Raw genomic sequence first — 19,401 nt, forward strand, 5'->3', positions numbered from 1 at the left:
TTGTGCAGTCGCAATTTCGAAATTCTTCTGCACTGCTTTTCACTGTGATGTTTGTTGGTAAATAAGACCTTTTAGCTGCAGTCATATTTTGATGCAAGTGAATTGAAGAGGACTTTGGCCGAATGCTCGTTGTGATGACATCGCATGATGCACCCAAATCTGCGAAAGGTCTGCGGTCGAAAAGTTTCATCCTGGAGGGACTGACTATTGACTTTTCGACTGATATTATCAGAGTCAAAACTTTCCTTTCCACAAGGAGGAAATGGGCCACCACAAGAACACTACAATGAACTGGGGCCTTCAGGACTGATGGCTGACATCACTCAGGGGTAGGGATGCACCGAATGTTTGGCAACCGAAATTATTCGGCCGAATAAGTGAAAAGGCCGAGTAAATTTGACCGAACAATGACGTTTTTGATGACGCGACCAAATAGCCTAGCAACCAGAGTGAGACGCGCTAATGTCACGACCTCGATGAGGGGGCGCACGCGTGCACGAGCTACGTGCACGAGCTACGTGCTCTTTCGGATATTTACTGTGGACACGTGCGTTTGTTTTGTTTCTGTTCTGGAGTATTCTGTCACGTCGTGAGACGTAAGGGAGTAGAGCACGGAAGCAGGTAAAGACGTATTTATTTAAGGGCAGGCAGACACATCCAAATCGTAATCCAAAAAACTTAGTCAAGACAGGCAAAGGGAATCAAAGTCGCGGTCACAGAAAACCGAGTCAAAACAAGAAACATGAACTAGTACTATGGACTGGAAGCAGAAAAACCAGTGTGGACTAAATGTACTAATCTATAGTTTAAACTAACTAAATCTATCAAGGAACATAACATTTACAACGTATCTAATTATACCATATCTACTCTAATACTCCGCGAGGTGTACAGGGAGGCGAGCGGTATATATCCCCAATATAATCAGCCGTATAGAACCCAATAGAACCATTTATCGCACTCTTGTCAATGCACTTTTTAATGCACTTTTTAGTTGTAGGCTACAGAGTGTTCCATTCTTTCAGCAGTCAGTTATATGCCTAACATCGGCTATTCAAGGGGGGCTCAAAGATGCTAAAATATTTTTATTTTACTCATTTATTTATTTAAAGTTATATTGTGCCTTGTTGGTAGCCTATGCCTGCTGGAATGAAAAAAAAAATGTTCAGTGTTAAATACATATTTTGAAATGATAGTTTTTGTAATTGATTTTTTTCTTTGAAAAGCAAGACAAACTAGTAAAAAGCACATTTTGACTATTTCATTTATGCAATGGTGAAAAAAAAGGTAAAATAAATGGAAAAAACACGAAAAAACGTGTGCGGTATTCGGATTCGGCCAAGTCTGTCATTATATTCCGTTTCGGCCAAGAATTTTCATTTCGGTGCATCCCCTACTCAGGGGCTGTAGCAGTGATTGTTAAAACCATAGTGAAGCATGCATAGTCACAAATATACACTATATGGCCAAAAGTTTGCAGACACCTGACCATCGCACCCATATGTAGCTCTTCCCCAAACTGTTGCCATAAAGTTGGTGGCATACAATTGTAAAGCATGGCTTTGTACACCGTAGTATTACAATTTCCGAACATGTTCCAGCACGACTCTGTGTGCAACGTGACGATCATGAAGACCTCACTTCTTCATGATACCAACACCAGGGCCCGACCTCACAAATGCTGAACGGGAACAGAGTTCAGCTACAAAATCTAGTTGTTATAACAGCAAAGGGACTGGATCTGGAATGGGATGTTCAACAAGCACACATGGCTGAGATAGTCAGGTACCCACAAACTGCAGAACTGTGTTTTCATTTTTTTATTTTTTTTTTATTTTTTTCTGTGTGTATGTGTGTGTCACGGAAGCAGTTAGTCCTTTATACTTCCGGTTTCTTCATTTTACCACCAGGACAGTAGGTGGCAGCACTAACATCACTTCCTTATTTTTAATTTAATTTTATTTTTTAAAAATAATAATTTGACCGTAACGGAAGCAGTTAGTCATTTATACTTCCGGTTTCTTCATTGTACCACCAGGACAGCAGGCGACAGCAACATCCTTAGGTTTTTTATTTATTTATTTATTTATTTTACTGTAACGGAAGCAGTTGGTCCTTTGTACTTCCGGTTTCTTTCTGCAGTGCCTGAACGTTTTTTGGACGCCGCGCGAACCTAGAAAGTTCGCTAAATCTGTTTCTGCCTTATTGTTATTTTTTTTCACTCAGAATTGCGTTCTGCAAACGCTTATTAATCCACGAAGCTGATATCTGAGGAAGAGGATTTGTTTGGCGTTAAGACTGGGACGGAAATTAGCTGGTAAGTTTCCGCGAGCGTTTAAATCTAAAGGCAGCGTTAGCTAGCAACTTAGTTTAGCATCAAAACGTAGCGTCTGTTTACTCGAGTATGAGAAAACAGTCGGGGCGGGGCTAAATAATGTTACAATTAGTATGCAAATTAGGTGGTATGTTTACAGCGGGCATTCACACTTGTATACAAACACTGTAATATACATGTATACAGCTGCATCTCAAAAGCATTAGGATATCATGGAAAAGTTCTTCCACCCCCGCGTAACTCAAATCCCCCCGTAAATCAAACATCCAGTATCTCAAAATATCAGAATAAACAACTTAATACAGAAATGTCGACCTTCTGAGAAGTATGTTCGTTTATGTGCTTAATCCTTACTTTATAAATGCGGCGTGGCATGGAGGCGATCAGACTGTAGCACTGCTGAGGTGTTTGTTCTGGAAGCCCGGGTTACTTTGATAGTGGTCTTCAGCTCACATGTATTGTTGGATCTGGTGTCTCTCGTAGATTCTCTATGGGGTTCAGGTCAGGCGAGTCGGCTGGACAATCAAGCACAGTAATACCACGGTGAGCAAACCAGTTACTAATAGTTTTGGCACTGTGGGCAGGTGCCAAGTCCTGCTGGAAAAGGAAATCAGCATCTCCATAAAGCTCTTCAGCAGATGGAAGCATGAAGTTCTCTAAAATCTCCTGGTAGACGCTGCATCGACTCTCGACTTGAGAAAACACACTGGACCAACACCAGCGGATGACATGGCAACCCAAATCATCACCGACTGTGGAAACTTCACACTAGACTTCAAGCAGCTTGGATTCTGTTCCTCTCCACTCTTCCTCCAGACTCTGGAACCTTGATTTCCAAATGAAACGCACCATTTACTTCCATCTTCCCCGTGATTGTGGTTGTGTACTGGAACCAGACTGAGAGATTAAAGGCTCAAGAAACCTTTGCAGGTGTTTTTAGTTCATTCGCCAGTTAGAGCTCTTCTCAGGTCGACATTTCTCTATTAAAAATTCTTTATTCGAATAGTTTAAGATACTGTGTTTTTTATTTCCGTGAGCTGTAAGCCACACTCGTCAAGATGCAAACTCAAACAAACAAAAAGGCTTGAAATATTTCGCTTCAACGCATCTAGAATATATGAACGCTCCAGTTTTTGAATTATGTCCCTGCTTACAGAGAAAAGACAGGAAATTAGCATTTGCACCGTTCTGGGGAAAAGACTGATCGGTTAGATGTATGTTGGGGTAGTAATTCATACTGTATCTGGTGATATAATCAGAGTAAACACAGCTGGATGTTGTGGCAGTGTCACATCATGTAGAGACGGGCAATAGGGATTTAAAAACAGGTTAGTCAAAAGCAGCAAAACGAAGCCAGTGCAAAACATAACAGTGGGCTTACTTATAGCCGTAAACTATTCATTCGAATGTAACTGTTGTGAGCAGAAAGAAATGGTCAACACGCATCTAAAAATCTTTTCCCTCACCCCCCCGTCAGATCTCCCCAGCATGTCTTTGCCCAAGCGGGAGGTGGAGGAGCTGCGTCCCTGGGTGGAGCGCACCGTGAAGAAGGTGCTGGGTTTCTCGGAACCCACCGTGGTCACTGCGGCCCTGCACTGCTTAGGGAAAGGTCTGGACAAAAGGAAGACAACAGGTACAGGCACACATCTTTTGCATTATCTAAAATTCACAGTATGGTGGGGACAGTACCGAGTCCAATACGGATTAACCCGGCGAAGTTGGGTTAGGATGTCAACCCTGTGTGTGCGTCGTTGTTGTGCAGCACACAGTGTGGTTCTGGGTTTTAGTCGAGATAATTGTGTCACTCAGCTCTCTGTGTGTCTCAGACCAGCTAAGACCGTTTCTGGATGAGTCGGCGGGCAGCTTCGTAGAGCGGCTGTTCGAGGCGCTGGAAGAGAGCAGGAGTTCCCGGGGCAACAAAGGCACAGCCGAGAAAAACCGCAAGAGAGAGCTGAAGGTCAGTCTCACCCTCACTCACATGGACGTCGAGGCTCCGTGAGCTTCTGTTACATCAAAGCATGCATTTAAAACAGCTTGTGACCTTAGTTCACTCGCGAGAGCCGTGTTGTCAGTCAGCATCACATATGTACAGCACGAAAATGTCACTAAAGCCACCTAGCTCACTCATCGACTCTCTACAGGATGTGTTCGGCGATGAGGTGGAGGCACACAAAGATCTAGAAGGTGGTGAATCTGCGGCGAAGAGGAAGAGAGTACCCCGATTCGAGGAGGTCGAAGAGCCAGAAGTTCTTCCCGGGCCTCCTGTGGAAAGTCCTGGCATGCTCACCAAGATGCAAGTGTGTAAATTTAACATTCATTTCGCTCGAAAAGCCTTAACATTCACAGTGTCACAGCATTCAAACACTACAAGCTATGCAACTACAGCTTGCGCAGTCATCTCTGTAGGTTATATAAAGCAATAACGCAGCATATAGAAAGCGCGGCACGCGTTCTTGGTTTCAGACAAGTGGATTTTTTGACACAGGAACCAAAGTGTAGGCTGAGAACCATCGCTTTTGTGGTGGAAAGGTGCATAACAGTTCCAGTTAAAGCACTGGCGTCATGTCTAGGAGCAAAAGCAGCGTAAGCAGACGCGTCCAAATTCCGCTGTAGCGATATGTTGACGTCCCGGTGATCACCTTGTTTGTCGGGTACGCTGCAGAATATTTCTCAGCCTCAAAATTGCACAACAATCAGTAAACAAGAGTGCGTTGTGAGTTTTTCTAGCACAGAGTGGTTACTGTAAATCCCCATATACTCTGTATATACACACACTGTTAATGCATGATCGACGTAGAAAAGGTTTCCCTTCCCCATTGTGACTTGTGCAACTGAAAAAGTAGCGTAATTGCATAACTTTTTTACGTTTTCCTAACAAATCATGACCTGTTTCTCCTGCAGATAAAACAGATGATGGAAACAGCCACGCGTCAGATCGAAGAGCGAAAGAAGCAGCTTAGTATCACTCAGGTAACGATTTCAACGAGCCGGGGGGTGTATTTAAATAAGATCTACAGCGAATATAAAAAGTTTACACGCACCCTGTTAAAATGGCAGGTTTTTGTGATGTGAAAAAATAAATAATAATAATTAAGTTAATTCATGTCGGGACCTTTTTCATCTTGATTGTGAAATTGGAACATACAAATATCAAGTGAGAAACACCCAGAAAAAAAAACTTCCAGTCCCCAGCTTGCTTAAGTGTGCACACCCTTTTATAATTAGGAAAGTGTCTGTGTTCAGAATCAACCGATCACATTCAAACTTGTGTTAAATATTAATTAGTATACACCTGCCATCAATTAAAGTGACTGATTAACCCCAAATAAAGTCTAGCTGTTCCTATAGGATTTTCCTGACTTCTTTGTAGCATCCAATAGGAAAAGCCATGGGCCACAAAGAGCTTACAAAGCAGGTACGGGATCTCATTGTTGAAAAATATCAAACCGGAGAGGGTTAGAAAAAAATTCCAAGGCATTGGATATACCATGGGACACTGTAAAGGTCAACAAATGGAGAAAATATGGCACGACAGTGACATAGAATAGGACGTCCATATACAATTGGTTAGTTCAGGAGAAAACTGGGCCGGGAGGCTGCCAAGAGGCCTGCAACCTTAAGAGAATTGCAGCAGGTTCTGGCAAGTTCTGGTTGCTCCCGATACATGACGACAGTCTCCTCGAATTCTTCTTATCTCAGGACTATGGGGTAGGAGGGCAAAACCGAAGCCTTTTTTGACCGAAAAAATAAATTAAAAAATTCTTTAAATCTCCCAAAATCATGTGGAATGTGTTTGTCCTGATGAGACCAAAGTTGAACTTTTTGTCCGTGGTACCAAAAGATATGTTTTGCACAAAAAAAACAAAGAACACTATCTGCACAGTGAAGCATGGTGGTGGTAGCAGCGTCATACTATGGGGCTGTTTTTTTTTTTCCCCCCTGCCGGAACCGCGGCTTTAATCAGGGTGGAAGGAATAATGAATAGCAATTTTTAGGCTTCTGCTGAAACACTAAGATAAAGAGGAATTTTGCATTTCAGCATGACAACGACGCAAAACAAACCTGCTGATCAACAAAAGAACAGCTTCACCGAATCAAGTTCAAGGTTTTGGAACGGCCCAGCCAGAGTCTGGACCTTAATCCAAACATAAATCTGTGGGGGGACCTGAAAAGGGCTGTGCACAGGAGATGCCTGGCCAATCTGACTAATTTAGAATGCTTGTTCAAGAAAGAATGGCAGAATATTGCTAAGTCAAGACGTGCCACACTGATTGATTCTTACTGTGAAAAAATCTAAAGGTGCTTCAGTTAAGTATTAGTTTAGGGGTGCGCACACTTATGCAACCAGGTTATTGTCCTTTTTTTTTTCTTTTTTTTTTTTTCTCCCTCCCGCACAAGTAATTCTTATTGTTTTTCTCCTTAATTAATAAGTTAAAATTTCACAATAAAGGTAGAAAAGGCTCTGGCATGATTTATCTTGGTTTCATTTTTTTTTTTTTTTCATCACAAAAACCTGCCATTTTAACAGGGGTGTGTAGAATTTTATTTATTTTTAATTTTTTGATCCACTATAGATTCATTCCTCTGGTCAAGTCATTTGTGTTAATGACTTCACGAACCACTTCACTTGCCTGCTTTATGGAATCAAATGTAACTCTAGTTTTAATCTCTAGCCCAGACTGCCCCTGCCTACCCCCCAGCCAGCAGCGTCCAGCATGCGCCCTCTCCTGCCTCCTGCTCCAGGCCCAGCTCAGTCCATTGCCCCCTCACAGGCTGCCAGCTTCATGAACGACGCCATCGAGAAGGCACGCAAAGCTGCTGAGCTCCAGGCCAAGATCCAGTCCACGCTGGCCATGAAGCCAGGCATCCTGGGAGCCATGAACAACACGGGGCCACACAACCTTGTGGCACTTGCTAACCTGCATGCCATGGGCATTGCACCACCGTGAGTGTAGCAGCAAATCTACATGCACACACAAGCGCGTGTTCCCTAGATCAGGGTGCTTTATGAAAAATCTGTCCGAACCCTGCTAGATAAAAGCAACGCTTGTTTTAAGGTTTATTAATATTTGATTGTTTCACATAATGTTTATTCTTAATGTTGGGTTTATTGAGCGTAAGTCATTTGTGCACCTACGTGGTTCTGATCATGGTTTGTGCTCACACTACACGCTGAGTGTGTATGTTTGTGCCTTTACAGTAAAGTGGAGGCCCGTGAGATCACCAAGCCGACGCCGCTCATTCTGGACGAGCTTGGGAGAACCGTCGACGCCAGTGGAAAGGAGGTGGAGCTCACGCACCGCATGCCCACTCTGAAAGGTAACCCTGAAACCTAGTCAACTATCAGCCATGTTTCTGCTAAAGGTTCCCGAACCTTTTGAGGGACTACACAGTTTGCAACTTTTTCTTAAGGAGCGTTCCCTGAGGTCCCCCTGAACCGCAGGAACCACGACTTTTACGTTATGTATGACGGATACAGGCTTTCGGGCTGAGATTACAGCAGTGGCATGCCTGTAGCATGAGCGTAATGTTGTTATGCACCAGATTTAACCTGCGTTATATATAACCCACTGTTATAATTCACGCTTTAGCAACGACAACTTGGTGGCACTTATTTATATACGGCTCGCCGATACATTCTTAACAAAAGACTGGGTTAGGGTTTACGGTTTACTAGTGTGTACTCTGAAGATAAGGTCGCCAAAATTAAAATCAACCCTCGTTCGTGTGGAGGAAAATTCGCCTGCGGTTTGAGAAGTGCTGTCGTCACAGATGATCTTTTCAGAATAACGTTTCAGGTGACAGTGAACGCTATTTACAACAGCAGTGGCAGTCAGATTATTTATTCATTTATTTGGTTTTGCAAAATTAATTTGTAAAGATACCTGATTTTCTCTCCCTTTCCCTCTCGCTCTCTCTCTCTAGCTAATATCAGAGCAGTTAAGCGAGAACAGTTTAAGCAGCAGCTGAAGGAAAAGCCCAGCGATGACCTCGAATCCACGTCCTTCTTCGACCCCAGGATGGCCATGCCTCAGCCACAGAGACAGAGGAAGGCATTTAGGTTCCACGATAAGGGCCGCTTTGAGAAAATAGGCCAGCGGATACGCACCAAGGTGACAATAACCTTTTGTCCTCTCCCAACTGAAATGTATTTTTTATATATAATTGTCATATTATCTATGTGTAATAAATACGGTATAAGGTGTAGAAAAGGATATGAAGGACAATGATGGTTGGTGTTTTAGTCAGAGTATGTTTTTGGCTCATGTTATTGACCCTCCTGTTCTCCATCAGGCTCAGCTGGAGAGGTTGCAGATGGAGATTGCACAGGCGGCCAAAAAGACGGGCATCCAGGCGTCGACCAAGCTGGCTCTGATCGCCCCTAAGAAGGAGCTTGGTGAGGGTGACGTGCCTTCCATAGAGTGGTGGGACTCCTTCATCCTGCCCAACAACATAGAAATGTAAGATGGAAAGCAGCTTAAGAACGAGTGCAGTAAATCTGTGTTCACGTTAGAAAGTCCCCAGCGCTTTAGAATGATCGACCCGTACTAAGCCCTGGCCTGATTTACATTCTCATAATATCACACCCTCAAAGTATTATGTTCTAATGTGAACGTAGATGTTCTGCAACCGAAAATTTCTGAAATTTGTTTTTTCTTCTTCTGAGATTTTGTCTCCTTTTGTCTCTCTCAGCTCTGTTCATCCTGTATTTGATAACCTGGACTTCCATGGAATCACCAATCTGGTGGAACACCCTGCCCAAATGGCCCCTCCAGGTATTCTGAGCATTGGCCACAGTTTTCCAGAACTTGTTAGTTTAAAAATAATCAAGCTTGTAATTTGAAATTTATCACGAAAGTCGCAAGTAGAGCTAAATAAAACGTGACTGAGTAGGCATAATGCTCAGTAGGTTATTCATTTTGGGATCTGTATTGACGAGTACCAAAAACATGTATTCATACTCTGCTTAAAACATTTTTAAAAAATAAGCTATCGCTGCATCCCTAGGTTGTAATTTTTTTTTTTAAATGCATAACTGCTGATAGTGCTTGTTCTATTTTTTTTTATCAAATATATGCCAAGTTATTATTCAGCTGTATTTTTAAATAGTAAACTTTTTTTTTCCTTAAGTGAATAAGTATTTCATGTACTTGTTTAAACAGCCTTAGACAGTTCTGTGTTTCGTGGAGCTCTTGTCTGGTGAACAAAATCCCATAGATGCCATTTCACATTCCTGATTTAATATATATATATATATATATATATATATATATATATATATATATATATATATATATATACATACACACACACACACACACATATACACACACAGGATTGTCGTCCTGTATAACCAGTTATTGGCACACGCTTGGGTCTAATTTGTAGCGCTTGGATACCAGCTAATGTTTCTGTCTCTGATTCTGTCTCAGTGGACATGGACAAGCCGGTGACTCTGGGTGTGTATTTGACGAAGAAGGAGCAGAAGAAGCTGAGGCGGCAGACACGGCGTGAGGGACAGAAGGAGCTGCAGGAAAAGGTCCGACTCGGCCTCATGCCCCCTCCGGAACCCAAAGGTAAAGCAGGGGAATACCCAACAACCTGCGTGCTGACGTTCTCATTCTTTACATTGATTTAAGATAAAATGGGTTTCTTCACCATGCATGTGTTTTTCTGTGCAGTGCGGATCTCTAATCTGATGCGTGTGCTGGGTACGGAAGCGGTGCAGGATCCCACGAAAGTGGAGGCCCACGTCCGAGCGCAGATGGCCAAGAGACAAAAGTGAGTGCCACCTGTACGCGCCCACGCCTGGTTGCAGAGCCGGTGCTAAACGTTGTTGTATAATGATTTTCTGGTAAGGGTTTGTTTAGGGAGGGGCTTAGCGGTTAGCACGTTCGCCTCACACCTCCAGGATCAGGGGTTCGATTCCCACCGTGGCCCTGTGTGTGTGGAGTTTTCATGCTGCAGGGGTTTCCTCCGGGTACTCTGGTTTCCTCCCCCAGTCCAAAGACATGCATGGTAGGCTGATTGGCGTGTCTAAAGTGTCCGTAGTGTATGAATGGGGGTGTGAGTGTGTATGTGATTGTGCCCTGCGATGGATTGGCACCCTGTCCAGGGTGTACCCCGACTTGTGCCCGATGCTACCTGGGATAGGCTCCAGGTTCCCCGTGACCCTGAAAGCGGTAGAAGATGGATGGATGGTTTGTTTAGGGACAGATGTTTTGACCCTCCTAACCTAGGAGTCACCATGGTTTACATAGCACTGATCTACGGCAACATCGTTATACAGAAAATAGTTATTCAAATGAAGTGAAAAATATGAAGGTTCCTGTAAATATTTTTCCTCTGTGTCTATGCAGAGCTCACGAGGAGGCAAATGCAGCACGCAAACTGACAGCGGAGCAAAGGAAAGAGAAGAAAGTGAAGAAGCTGAAGGAAGATCTGAGTCATGGTGTTCACATCGCTGTCTACAGGTAACACATTTATACACACTGTTGCATTTTATCCGTAATAGGAGTCCGTTGCAGCGCAGCATCGTGATTAGCCGATTGCAGGTTTTGCACTTTAAAGATAACGATGGGGTCAGTGATTTTGAAGTTACCGCGTATACCCTGCTGAATATATTACGATTGAATATCCTGCGTTGTTGAATTGTGAAGTATCGTGATAGCGTATATTTTTAGTCATTTTCAAACCTGCTGAATTCTGCTTTAAAAAAAAAAACCCAGCGAGATAAGTCATCACTTTCTTGATGTCGCAGTTTTACTGTTGAGGTTGAGAAAGAGCTGAGGTTCAGGTATTTATTTATTGTATTTTGAAATGTCTCAGATTTATAGCGGCATTTGTGCTGATTTTTAAAAAAATAAATAAATTAAAAAAAAACTCTAATGCATCGGGGGTTCATTGTTTTGGTTTTTTTTTGGAGTTTGAAACCTGAGAAAAGTGAATGTTTCGCAAATTTAAAAAAAAAAAGTCGTCGCCGTGCAAGATTTTAGCCTTTTGGTGTTTGTTCTCAGGATCCGAAACCTGCACAACCCGGCCAAGAAGTTCAAAGTGGAAGCCAACGCAAATCAGCTGTATCTGACCGGCACCGTGGTGCTGCACAAAGACGTCAACATCGTCGTGGTGGAAGGAGGTGAGAGAGAGAGCGAGAGTCCACAGTCATCAAACTGCTGCCTTTTCATGCATTTGTCAGGTTTCCCTCACAGCACATCCAGAAGGGTTTTATTCCTCTTATACCACAGCTACTTGCCAGTTGTAGGCCTTCTTGTAGGGAACTCTTACAAAGTGCTGACACTGGAGACTCCTTCCTTAAACACTAAATAGATGCCTACTTATTGACAACAGCATGTCTTTCTAGTCTAGTTGTTATAAATTCCAAGGATCATCTCCCATACAAGACCGTGTGAACGAGCAGTTAGTATAGACACAATAACGTGTTGGGTCAAGCACGTTCACGTGTAAACCTGCGGGTTCTGTGAATACTAATGTTGCAGTAGAGGACAAACAAATTGCTGTCATCATTCGTATTTGTGTCCGGCACTGAAATGTCGTTTCCTTACAGGACCCAAATCACAGAAGAAGTTTAAGAGGTTGATGCTGAACAGGATTAAATGGGCGGAGCCTAGCTCAAAGAGGGATGGTAAGAGAAGTCATGTTCCTACGTAAAAATAAAGAAAGTACTTAAGTCATGGGAAGAAGACTATCACAAGTTAACAAAAGTTGGCTGGTCCAAAGTGATTTTATGAATAAATGCCTGCTTAACACTTATGTTTACCAGGGTTTCCCCCACACCCTCTTTTAAAGTAAACTATTTTAATTATGCAATCGGTTTACTAAATATTATCTCAAAAGTAGCATCTAGTTGTGTATTAATTTTAGCCATGGCCCAATCACAGCGAGTCATTTATGTAAACAAATTCTGTTATGACATATCTAAGTCAGAGGTGACGTTTTCTCAGTGTTGCTGCAAAAACACTAGAACTGTTGGGTTTTTTTTTGTTTTTGTTTTGTTTAAAATAAAACAGCTCTAACATCTGACCCCTTGTGTTCCGCTCAGAACCTGATGGCTCGGACGACGAGGGATCGAAGAAGCCCAACAAGTGCACTCTTGTTTGGGAGGTAAGCACCTGGGCGACTTTTTGTACGCGATGGACGCTCCATATAATCTAAGACAAAGTATATATCGTTTAGAGCGGCAACAACTATTCGATAAAATTGATAATAGTCGATTATGAAAACCGTCGTCAACGAATCTCATTGTGGATTAGTCGGTCTGCGCGCGGCACGGGGGAGATTTACTCGTTACGTTACTTCTGTTCAGAAAATACGCTTCGTAGAGTAAATACTAAATTTGTGTCCCAAATGAAGTACTCTACACTTACACTATGCACTCTGCACTACCATCTAGTGTGTGGATTTTGGAAAGGTAATATCTTCTCAAATGGAACACGAGTGGGTTTTTTTTTTTTACTAACCGGAAGTAAAAGCCACTTCCTACCCACTAGCTTTAGCCTAATATCCAGAATCACTGACAATGACTTTCTTCAGTTTGCTGTTTATAGCTTTAGTTATATACTTATATATTTTATATATATATGTATATTTGTATGTATATTTATATATATTGTATTTGTAACGCTCATTTCGCAGACTTTATTTTAAATAAACGAAAAAATGGTGCTGAAAGGGCGTCCCCCCCCCCCCCCCCCCTTCCGAATAATCGAAAAAAGTAATCAGCCAACTTATCGATTATGAAAATAATCATTATTTGCAGCCTTAATATCGTTGAAAGTTTTCGGAAGGCGTTATTACATGTTTGATGAGCAAACGATGCTCCAGAAACTGTACCCACTTGAACGACTTGATTTGATCTGTGATTTAGTGTGTGTCGAAGAAAATTAGACACCGATGGTTCTCTCTCTCTCTCTCTCTCTCTCTCTCTCTCTCTCTCTCTCTCTCTCTCTCTCTTTCTCTCTCTCTCTCTCTCTCTCTTTCTCTCTCTCTTACAGGGCACAGCGATGGAGCGCAGCTTCGGTGACATGAAGTTCAAGCAGTGCCCCACGGAGAACATGGCGCGCGAGCACTTCAAGAAGCATGGTGCAGAGCACTACTGGGACCTGGCCCTGAGTGAGAGTGTGCTGGAGACGGCTGACGACTGAGAGAGAGGGAGAGAGCGAGCGAGAGGGAGAGGACGCATATGTGATGTGGTCCGAGTGACACAGGCAGCCATGTTTTGGTTCGTTATAGGAGGAGAGAAGCGGACTGGATTGAATCTAACGTGCTTCAGCCTGGCAGTCGTGTGTGTGTGTGTGCGTGCGCTCGCGTCTGTTTTGATGATCTGCACTGCTGCTACTCGTGGATATCGGATTCCTGTGATCATGGCAGGACGTTTGCAATAGAGAATCTAGCGCAAGGACGCGTTTCTCCCGTGACTTGTGCAGAACGTTGAAGACGGCTGCTTTGATTCCATCGTTCCGTGGACATAGGATCCTTTATAGCCAAAGTGTAACTTTTTTTTGTTTGTTTTTGTTTTTTGTTTTTGTTTTTTGATTCCCCTTCCCTTTTTTTTTTTTTTTTTTTTTTTTTTTTTTTTTTTTTTATTTTATTTTATTTTATTTTATTTTTTTATTGTTAAGTGTATGTGAGATTATTCACCTGCTGGTCTCTTTAGCTGTGTACCCAGGCTGTTACCAACTGCACACACTGAATGATTTGATTGATTAAAGCTTTGGAGGGAAAACAGTTGTTGTTCCTCGAGGTATCAAAGATTTAATTCAGTTTTATCGATTTGCTCAACACGGACCACAAGAGGATCAAATCAGCCCCTTTCCTTTGATGCGCCTTGTGTTCAGGCTTTCATACTGTAGCGTTAGGCTGTACATTGTGGCTGTTAAAGAATCTAAAGAATCGTCTCGGGAGAAAAGAAATAAATAAATAAAATCTCCCAAGACGTTCATGCAGATTATAGGAAAGTGCAATTAAGAGAGCATTCAGTAGATTGGTAATTAAATACTAATCAAGATACTGATGTGTAAGGCTATTGAAATGTTTCAGAATTTAGGTTAATGTTTTTTGGGGATTTTTTTTTTTTTTAATCAGTTAGTCAGTCGAGCAACCCCTTAAACCAGTGACCATGGCTTTGTGCCTTGTGTGTCAGGTAGACTTTATAATCCCAGAAGCAACCATTAGCAACGTTTCCTGTCAAACATAAACCACTCTGATTGGCTGTACCTCAACCTAATAGAGCAAAAACTGATCTGTATAATAATTCGTGCCAGGTGGAAAAAAGTTCCGCGTTGAAACATCAAACAGACATTACGCCTCATTTATCAATCTTTTAATGAAGCTGTATAAATGTTTGCAGAAACCAAACAGGACGGTTCTGATTTTCCTTCGAATTCACATGTGTACGACGTTCTGCGCGCGCACAAAATTCAACATTGTTCTTTTTATCTGGACGACTAACCTTATTCATCTTCATTTGTGTGTTTTGTGTGATGGAAGTATTTTGACACTGTTATTTTTGTTGTTTTGATATCATTTCCACTGCATGTATCCGCTTCAAATTTATACACGTTATGAGTTTGTACTTTATAAATTGGAACAAAAAAAAAAAAAAGTATTCCGACACCACAGATTAACTACGTTAGTACTTTGCTGCAAATCTCTTGTTGGAAGTTTCAGCTATGAGATGTCTACGGTAAGAAGTAATTAGCATTAAACAACCCCTGGCAGAAATTATGGAATCGCCACACCTTGGAGGATGCTCAATTTGTAGCAAATAAAAAAATCACGCACATGGCACCAAACAATTTTTGTTTAAAGTTTAGCTGAACATTCTGCCTTCATGAAACATGCCTCAAAAAAGTTAACTGTAATTATTTTAATTAACAGCATTTTGTTTTTTTCTTAAATAATTTATGAAAAATTAAAGCATCATCTTGTAATTTGCCTTTCTAAAACAAATAGCACTAATCATGCAAGTCTAAACATGCTAATTAGTCTGCAGTTAAAAGAAAGTGTTTGCAGACCTTAACCTTGGACTTTTTGAAAGGAAACGTGACCCCAACAAGAGAGTCGTCAATTGAAACAATGGAAAGGATTATAAAACCCCTTCGAGAAGGAAGTCCAACATGGAGTGTGGCAAAAGATGTCCATTGTTCCCGGTCAGCTGCGTCTAAAATTTGGTGCAAGTGTAAACAAGATGGGAACGGTTATAAAAGAAAAACATCAAAGCGTTAGGATAGAAAACTCAAAGCAGTTCGCCTGGAAAATAGAAACTGCACAACAAATGAGCTGAAACAGGAGGCAGTGTTCTTACAGTGGATCTGCTGAATGAAATGGGATCTACGTAATGAAAAGCCTATGGAAAACCAGCACTAACACTTAAACAGAAGAAAAGAAGGTTAGAGTGGGCTAAAGAGGAGAAATCATGGAGGATCGGATGAAAGGTAAAGGACCAGGAGAGACCTCAACAGACAATGCACAGATGTATGTTGAATTTTTGGACCCTTTCTTTTTTTCCTCATTCATTGATGGGTTTGGTGATGAAGTCATTTTTCAGGATGATGATGCCAATCTTGCTACAGAGCAAAGAGTGTTGAAGCTTATCTTGAGGAAAGGCAGATCATCTCAACGACCTGGCCAGCAAACAGTCCAGATCGCAATCCGACTGAAACTTTATGGTGGAAATTTAAAATAAATTGGTCCATGACAAGGCTCCATCCTGTAAAGCTGATCTGTCCACCGTTATCTGAGAAAGTTGGAGCCAGTTTGATGGAGAAGATTGTTTTTCATTAGTGAAGTCCACACCTCAAAGAATTCAGGCCGTCATAAAAGCCTGACGAGGAGCGACACAGTACGAATTGTGATTTTTTTTTAAAATTCTTTCGTTGATTATTCCTTATTTTTTTCCTTTACTTGATATGTGGGGAAAAAAAATATGCCATTAATTAAAACAGTTTAATTTGTTTGAGGTATTGTTGACGAAGCCAGAATGTTCAGCTATTAATCAAAATTGTTTTGTGTCTCATCTGTGATTTGTTTATTTGCTATGAAGTAAAAACCCCGGGTGAGCATCCTCGAAGTGTGGTGATTCCATCATTTTTGCCAGGGGTTGTATTTCAATTTTGGCCCATTCATCTTGGCAAATTATCTTCAATTCCCCAAGGTTACGAGGGTCCCTCTGATGGACTTCCATAATTTTTCAATGGGATTCATGTCAGGAGACTAGGCCAGTGGTTGCCAAACGTTTCCAGGGCAAGGCCCCCCAATTGACATTAACATTTGACCGAGGCCCCCCTTTTGCAAGATGTCTTTAAAACACATTAAAAATACAGACTTCTGAATATATCCCCTTATTTTAAATTAATAACTACATCTTGCATCTTTACATTACATTAGATTAGGAATTGATTGTGTGTGTGTGGATCATGAAAATCATGTATTTATTTATTTTTCACACCAAGTTGTTGAGGCCCCCCTGGCAGCCCCCACTTTGAAAACCACTGGGCTAGGCCATTCAAGACCTTTGTTTGTGGTCATTGTCTTGTTGAAATGTCTCTTTTCCCCACATTCGTTTATTTTTAGCAGGTGAGATTAAATCTTCTGTTATAACCCGCTAGCTTTGGGATGGGAAGTTATTTTGTGTGCACGTCTGGACTCCCGCCCTGAGTTTCCAGCCTGCCCTAGCCTGCCTTGCTCCCGCCTCCCAGGACAACATCACTGAGCGCGCGGCCATATCTGAAAAGGAAGAAGATATATTCTATATTCACAACTCTATATTCTGACTGCTGTTCTGGGTTTTGACTCTTGCCTGGGGTTTTGGTCTGTGATTTTGGTTGTTCCTGTATCTGGTTGTGTATACTCTTCACTAGTGTATACACGTTCACTGGCGATAGGGGTGGGGCTGCCATTTCTTTTGGGAGAGGGTACTTTTGTCTCTGTTTTTGGCTTAGGCACTTAGGGAAGTATTTGTCTTTTCTTTGTTTTTTGCTTTTTAGGTAAGCTAGCTAACAATAGAATCCTTTTGTTTATTATTTTGGCTTTGGCCCACCCTGAAGTTATGTCTGGTTTGGTTCTTCGTAGAGTGGTATGTATATAATTCTGTGTTTTACAATACACCACAATTTTGTTTTGAAGAAGCTTGTTGTGTTGTTATTCCTGGCTCCCTCATTTTTAAAGGTCAAATTCCATTGAATCCCAAGCTGGTTACTCTGTGCGGCCTAACCTAGACTGGGCCGTAACAGATTTGGGGGCTCATCTGGGACGCATTCTTTATCTTTTCTTTCATGGTGAGTCAGGTTGTGTTGGTGTATTGTGCCTTTTGTAAGTATGGCATTTGATTTGATTACGTTTACCTTGTGTCCTTCGTTAGAGGACTTTGATAGGTGTAGGAAGGATGATCTGCTTACTTACTGGAGACTTTTTTCATGTGGCACGTCCCCGTACAGCTAGCAAAAAGGTGGTTAAAGCGGCGTTGTATGAGACACTCGTGGATCAACAGGTCCTACCGGAGCGCAAAGCACTTCCGGGCGTCGTCACGCAGCCTACGCAGTTTACACAGCCTACCCAACATCTTCTGGTTACCGGCAGGGTGGAGGCCATGACTGAGCCGGAGGATAAGGTTGTTGCAGGTCATGAACAGCCTGAGGCCGGCGCAGTGGACCCCGATTGGCAACTAGCGCTAAAAGTGCTTGAGTTGGAGATTTAAGCGGCAAGAGTACCAGACACAGCTACTGCGAGTTCAGGAGCAGAAGTTGGATGCTGAAGGGAGAAAGCTCGACCTGGCAGTTCAGCAGTGGAAGCCGGTGCCACTGCTAGGGAAGCTTAACTCCCCGAGAGCAACCTCCCCGTGTTCCGTTGACACAGAGCACTCCAGCCCGCAGCCGGCTCCAGGTCCGTCCTCATCGGTGCGTCCACCTAACTTTGATATTAGCCGACACATTTGGCTAGTGCCTGTATTTAGAGAAGATGAAGTAGATGCTTATTTTGCTGTGTTTGAGAGAATAACCACGACATTAAGTTGGCCAATAGGTTTGTGGACGTTGTTACTGCAGTGTAAGTTATCTGGTAAAGCACAAGAACCATGTTCCGCCCTCACCTTAGAACAGAGTTTGGAGTACGATACTGTTAAGGCTACGGTTCTCCGAGCATATGAGCGTGTGCCAGAAGCCAACCGGCAAAATTTTAGGAACACGGTTAAGTTCGTGCACCAAACCTATGTGGAATTCCCAAGTGAGAAAGCCATGCTATGTGATAAATGGTGTTAGGCTAGCGCTGTAAGGAATTTTCAGCAGTTTAGGGAAATGATATTGTTAGAGAAATTTAAGTCATGTTTGCCAGAATCACTGGTGGTACAATTGAATGAGCAAAGGATTGATACGCTGTCCAAAGCTGCTATTTTCGCAGATGAGTTTGTTTTGACCCATAAAGTTGTGTTCAGTCCTCCTTCGTCTCAAAAAAGATGTGTCCGCATGTTCATCGAAGCCTGTGAGTAAAACCCGTACCTTTTCTAAACCCTCAACTGTGTCTTATGAATGTTTTTATTGTCATGAGGCAGGCCACATCGTTGCAAATTGCCCAGTGTTAAAGCGAAAGCAAGCGAGGCAACAAAGGGAGGTTAAAAAGGTTAATGCAGCCACGGCTTCACAGAATGTTTCTGAAGGTCTTTGTCAAATTGAGCCAGAATTTGAAACTTTCGTATATTCAGGATATGTGTCTTTGGGTCCTAACGAGGTAAAGAAGCCTGTACGTGTGCTGAGAAACACTGGGGCTGCTCAGTCGTTTGTGCTGGAAAAGGTGTTACCCTTCTCTGAAGCCTCGTAAGCAGGCAGGGATGTGTTATTCCAAGTCATTGAACTGGCTGTGATTTGTGCGCCCCTGCACACGATATATTTGGAAACCGAGGGTTTCTCAGGTCTGGTGAAGGTGGCTGTTCGCCCAGCTTTGCCAGTCAGTGGAGTTTTGGTCATTCTAGGGAATGATATAGCTGGTAATAAAGTATTTTCCTTACCTTAAGTAGTTTCAGAATTTTCCTTACCTTAAGTAGTTTCAGAACCTGT

At 42.3% G+C, this 19,401-nt stretch overlaps 1 protein-coding gene across 3 annotated transcripts; it reads left to right on the plus strand.

Annotated features, from left to right (window-relative positions):
• Window positions 1-2,091: 2,091 nt before the first annotated feature.
• prpf3 (PRP3 pre-mRNA processing factor 3 homolog (yeast)) lies at window positions 2,092-17,481 on the plus strand. Of its 3 annotated transcripts, none has more exons than XM_053679509.1 (18): window positions 2,092-2,317; window positions 2,819-3,265; window positions 3,813-3,968; window positions 4,162-4,292; window positions 4,477-4,632; window positions 5,237-5,305; window positions 7,009-7,280; window positions 7,536-7,654; window positions 8,261-8,448; window positions 8,630-8,796; window positions 9,029-9,111; window positions 9,769-9,912; window positions 10,018-10,117; window positions 10,696-10,809; window positions 11,353-11,471; window positions 11,901-11,978; window positions 12,396-12,457; window positions 13,348-17,481. In XM_053679509.1, exons 3-18 carry the CDS (start codon window positions 3,824-3,826, stop codon window positions 13,495-13,497), a joined length of 2,097 nt encoding a protein of 698 aa, XP_053535484.1. In that variant the 5' UTR covers window positions 2,092-2,317; window positions 2,819-3,265; window positions 3,813-3,823; the 3' UTR covers window positions 13,498-17,481. The 3 variants fall into 3 exon arrangements, with proteins under 3 accessions (XP_053535484.1, XP_053535487.1, XP_017336780.1); XM_053679512.1 differs by having other exon boundaries at window positions 2,920-3,265; XM_017481291.3 differs by lacking the exon at window positions 2,819-3,265 and having other exon boundaries at window positions 2,094-2,317.
• The last annotated feature ends 1,920 nt before the right edge of the window (window positions 17,482-19,401 follow it).

This window comes from Ictalurus punctatus, chromosome 1, assembly GCF_001660625.3.
Source record: "Ictalurus punctatus breed USDA103 chromosome 1, Coco_2.0, whole genome shotgun sequence".
Lineage (NCBI taxonomy): Eukaryota > Metazoa > Chordata > Actinopteri > Siluriformes > Ictaluridae > Ictalurus > Ictalurus punctatus.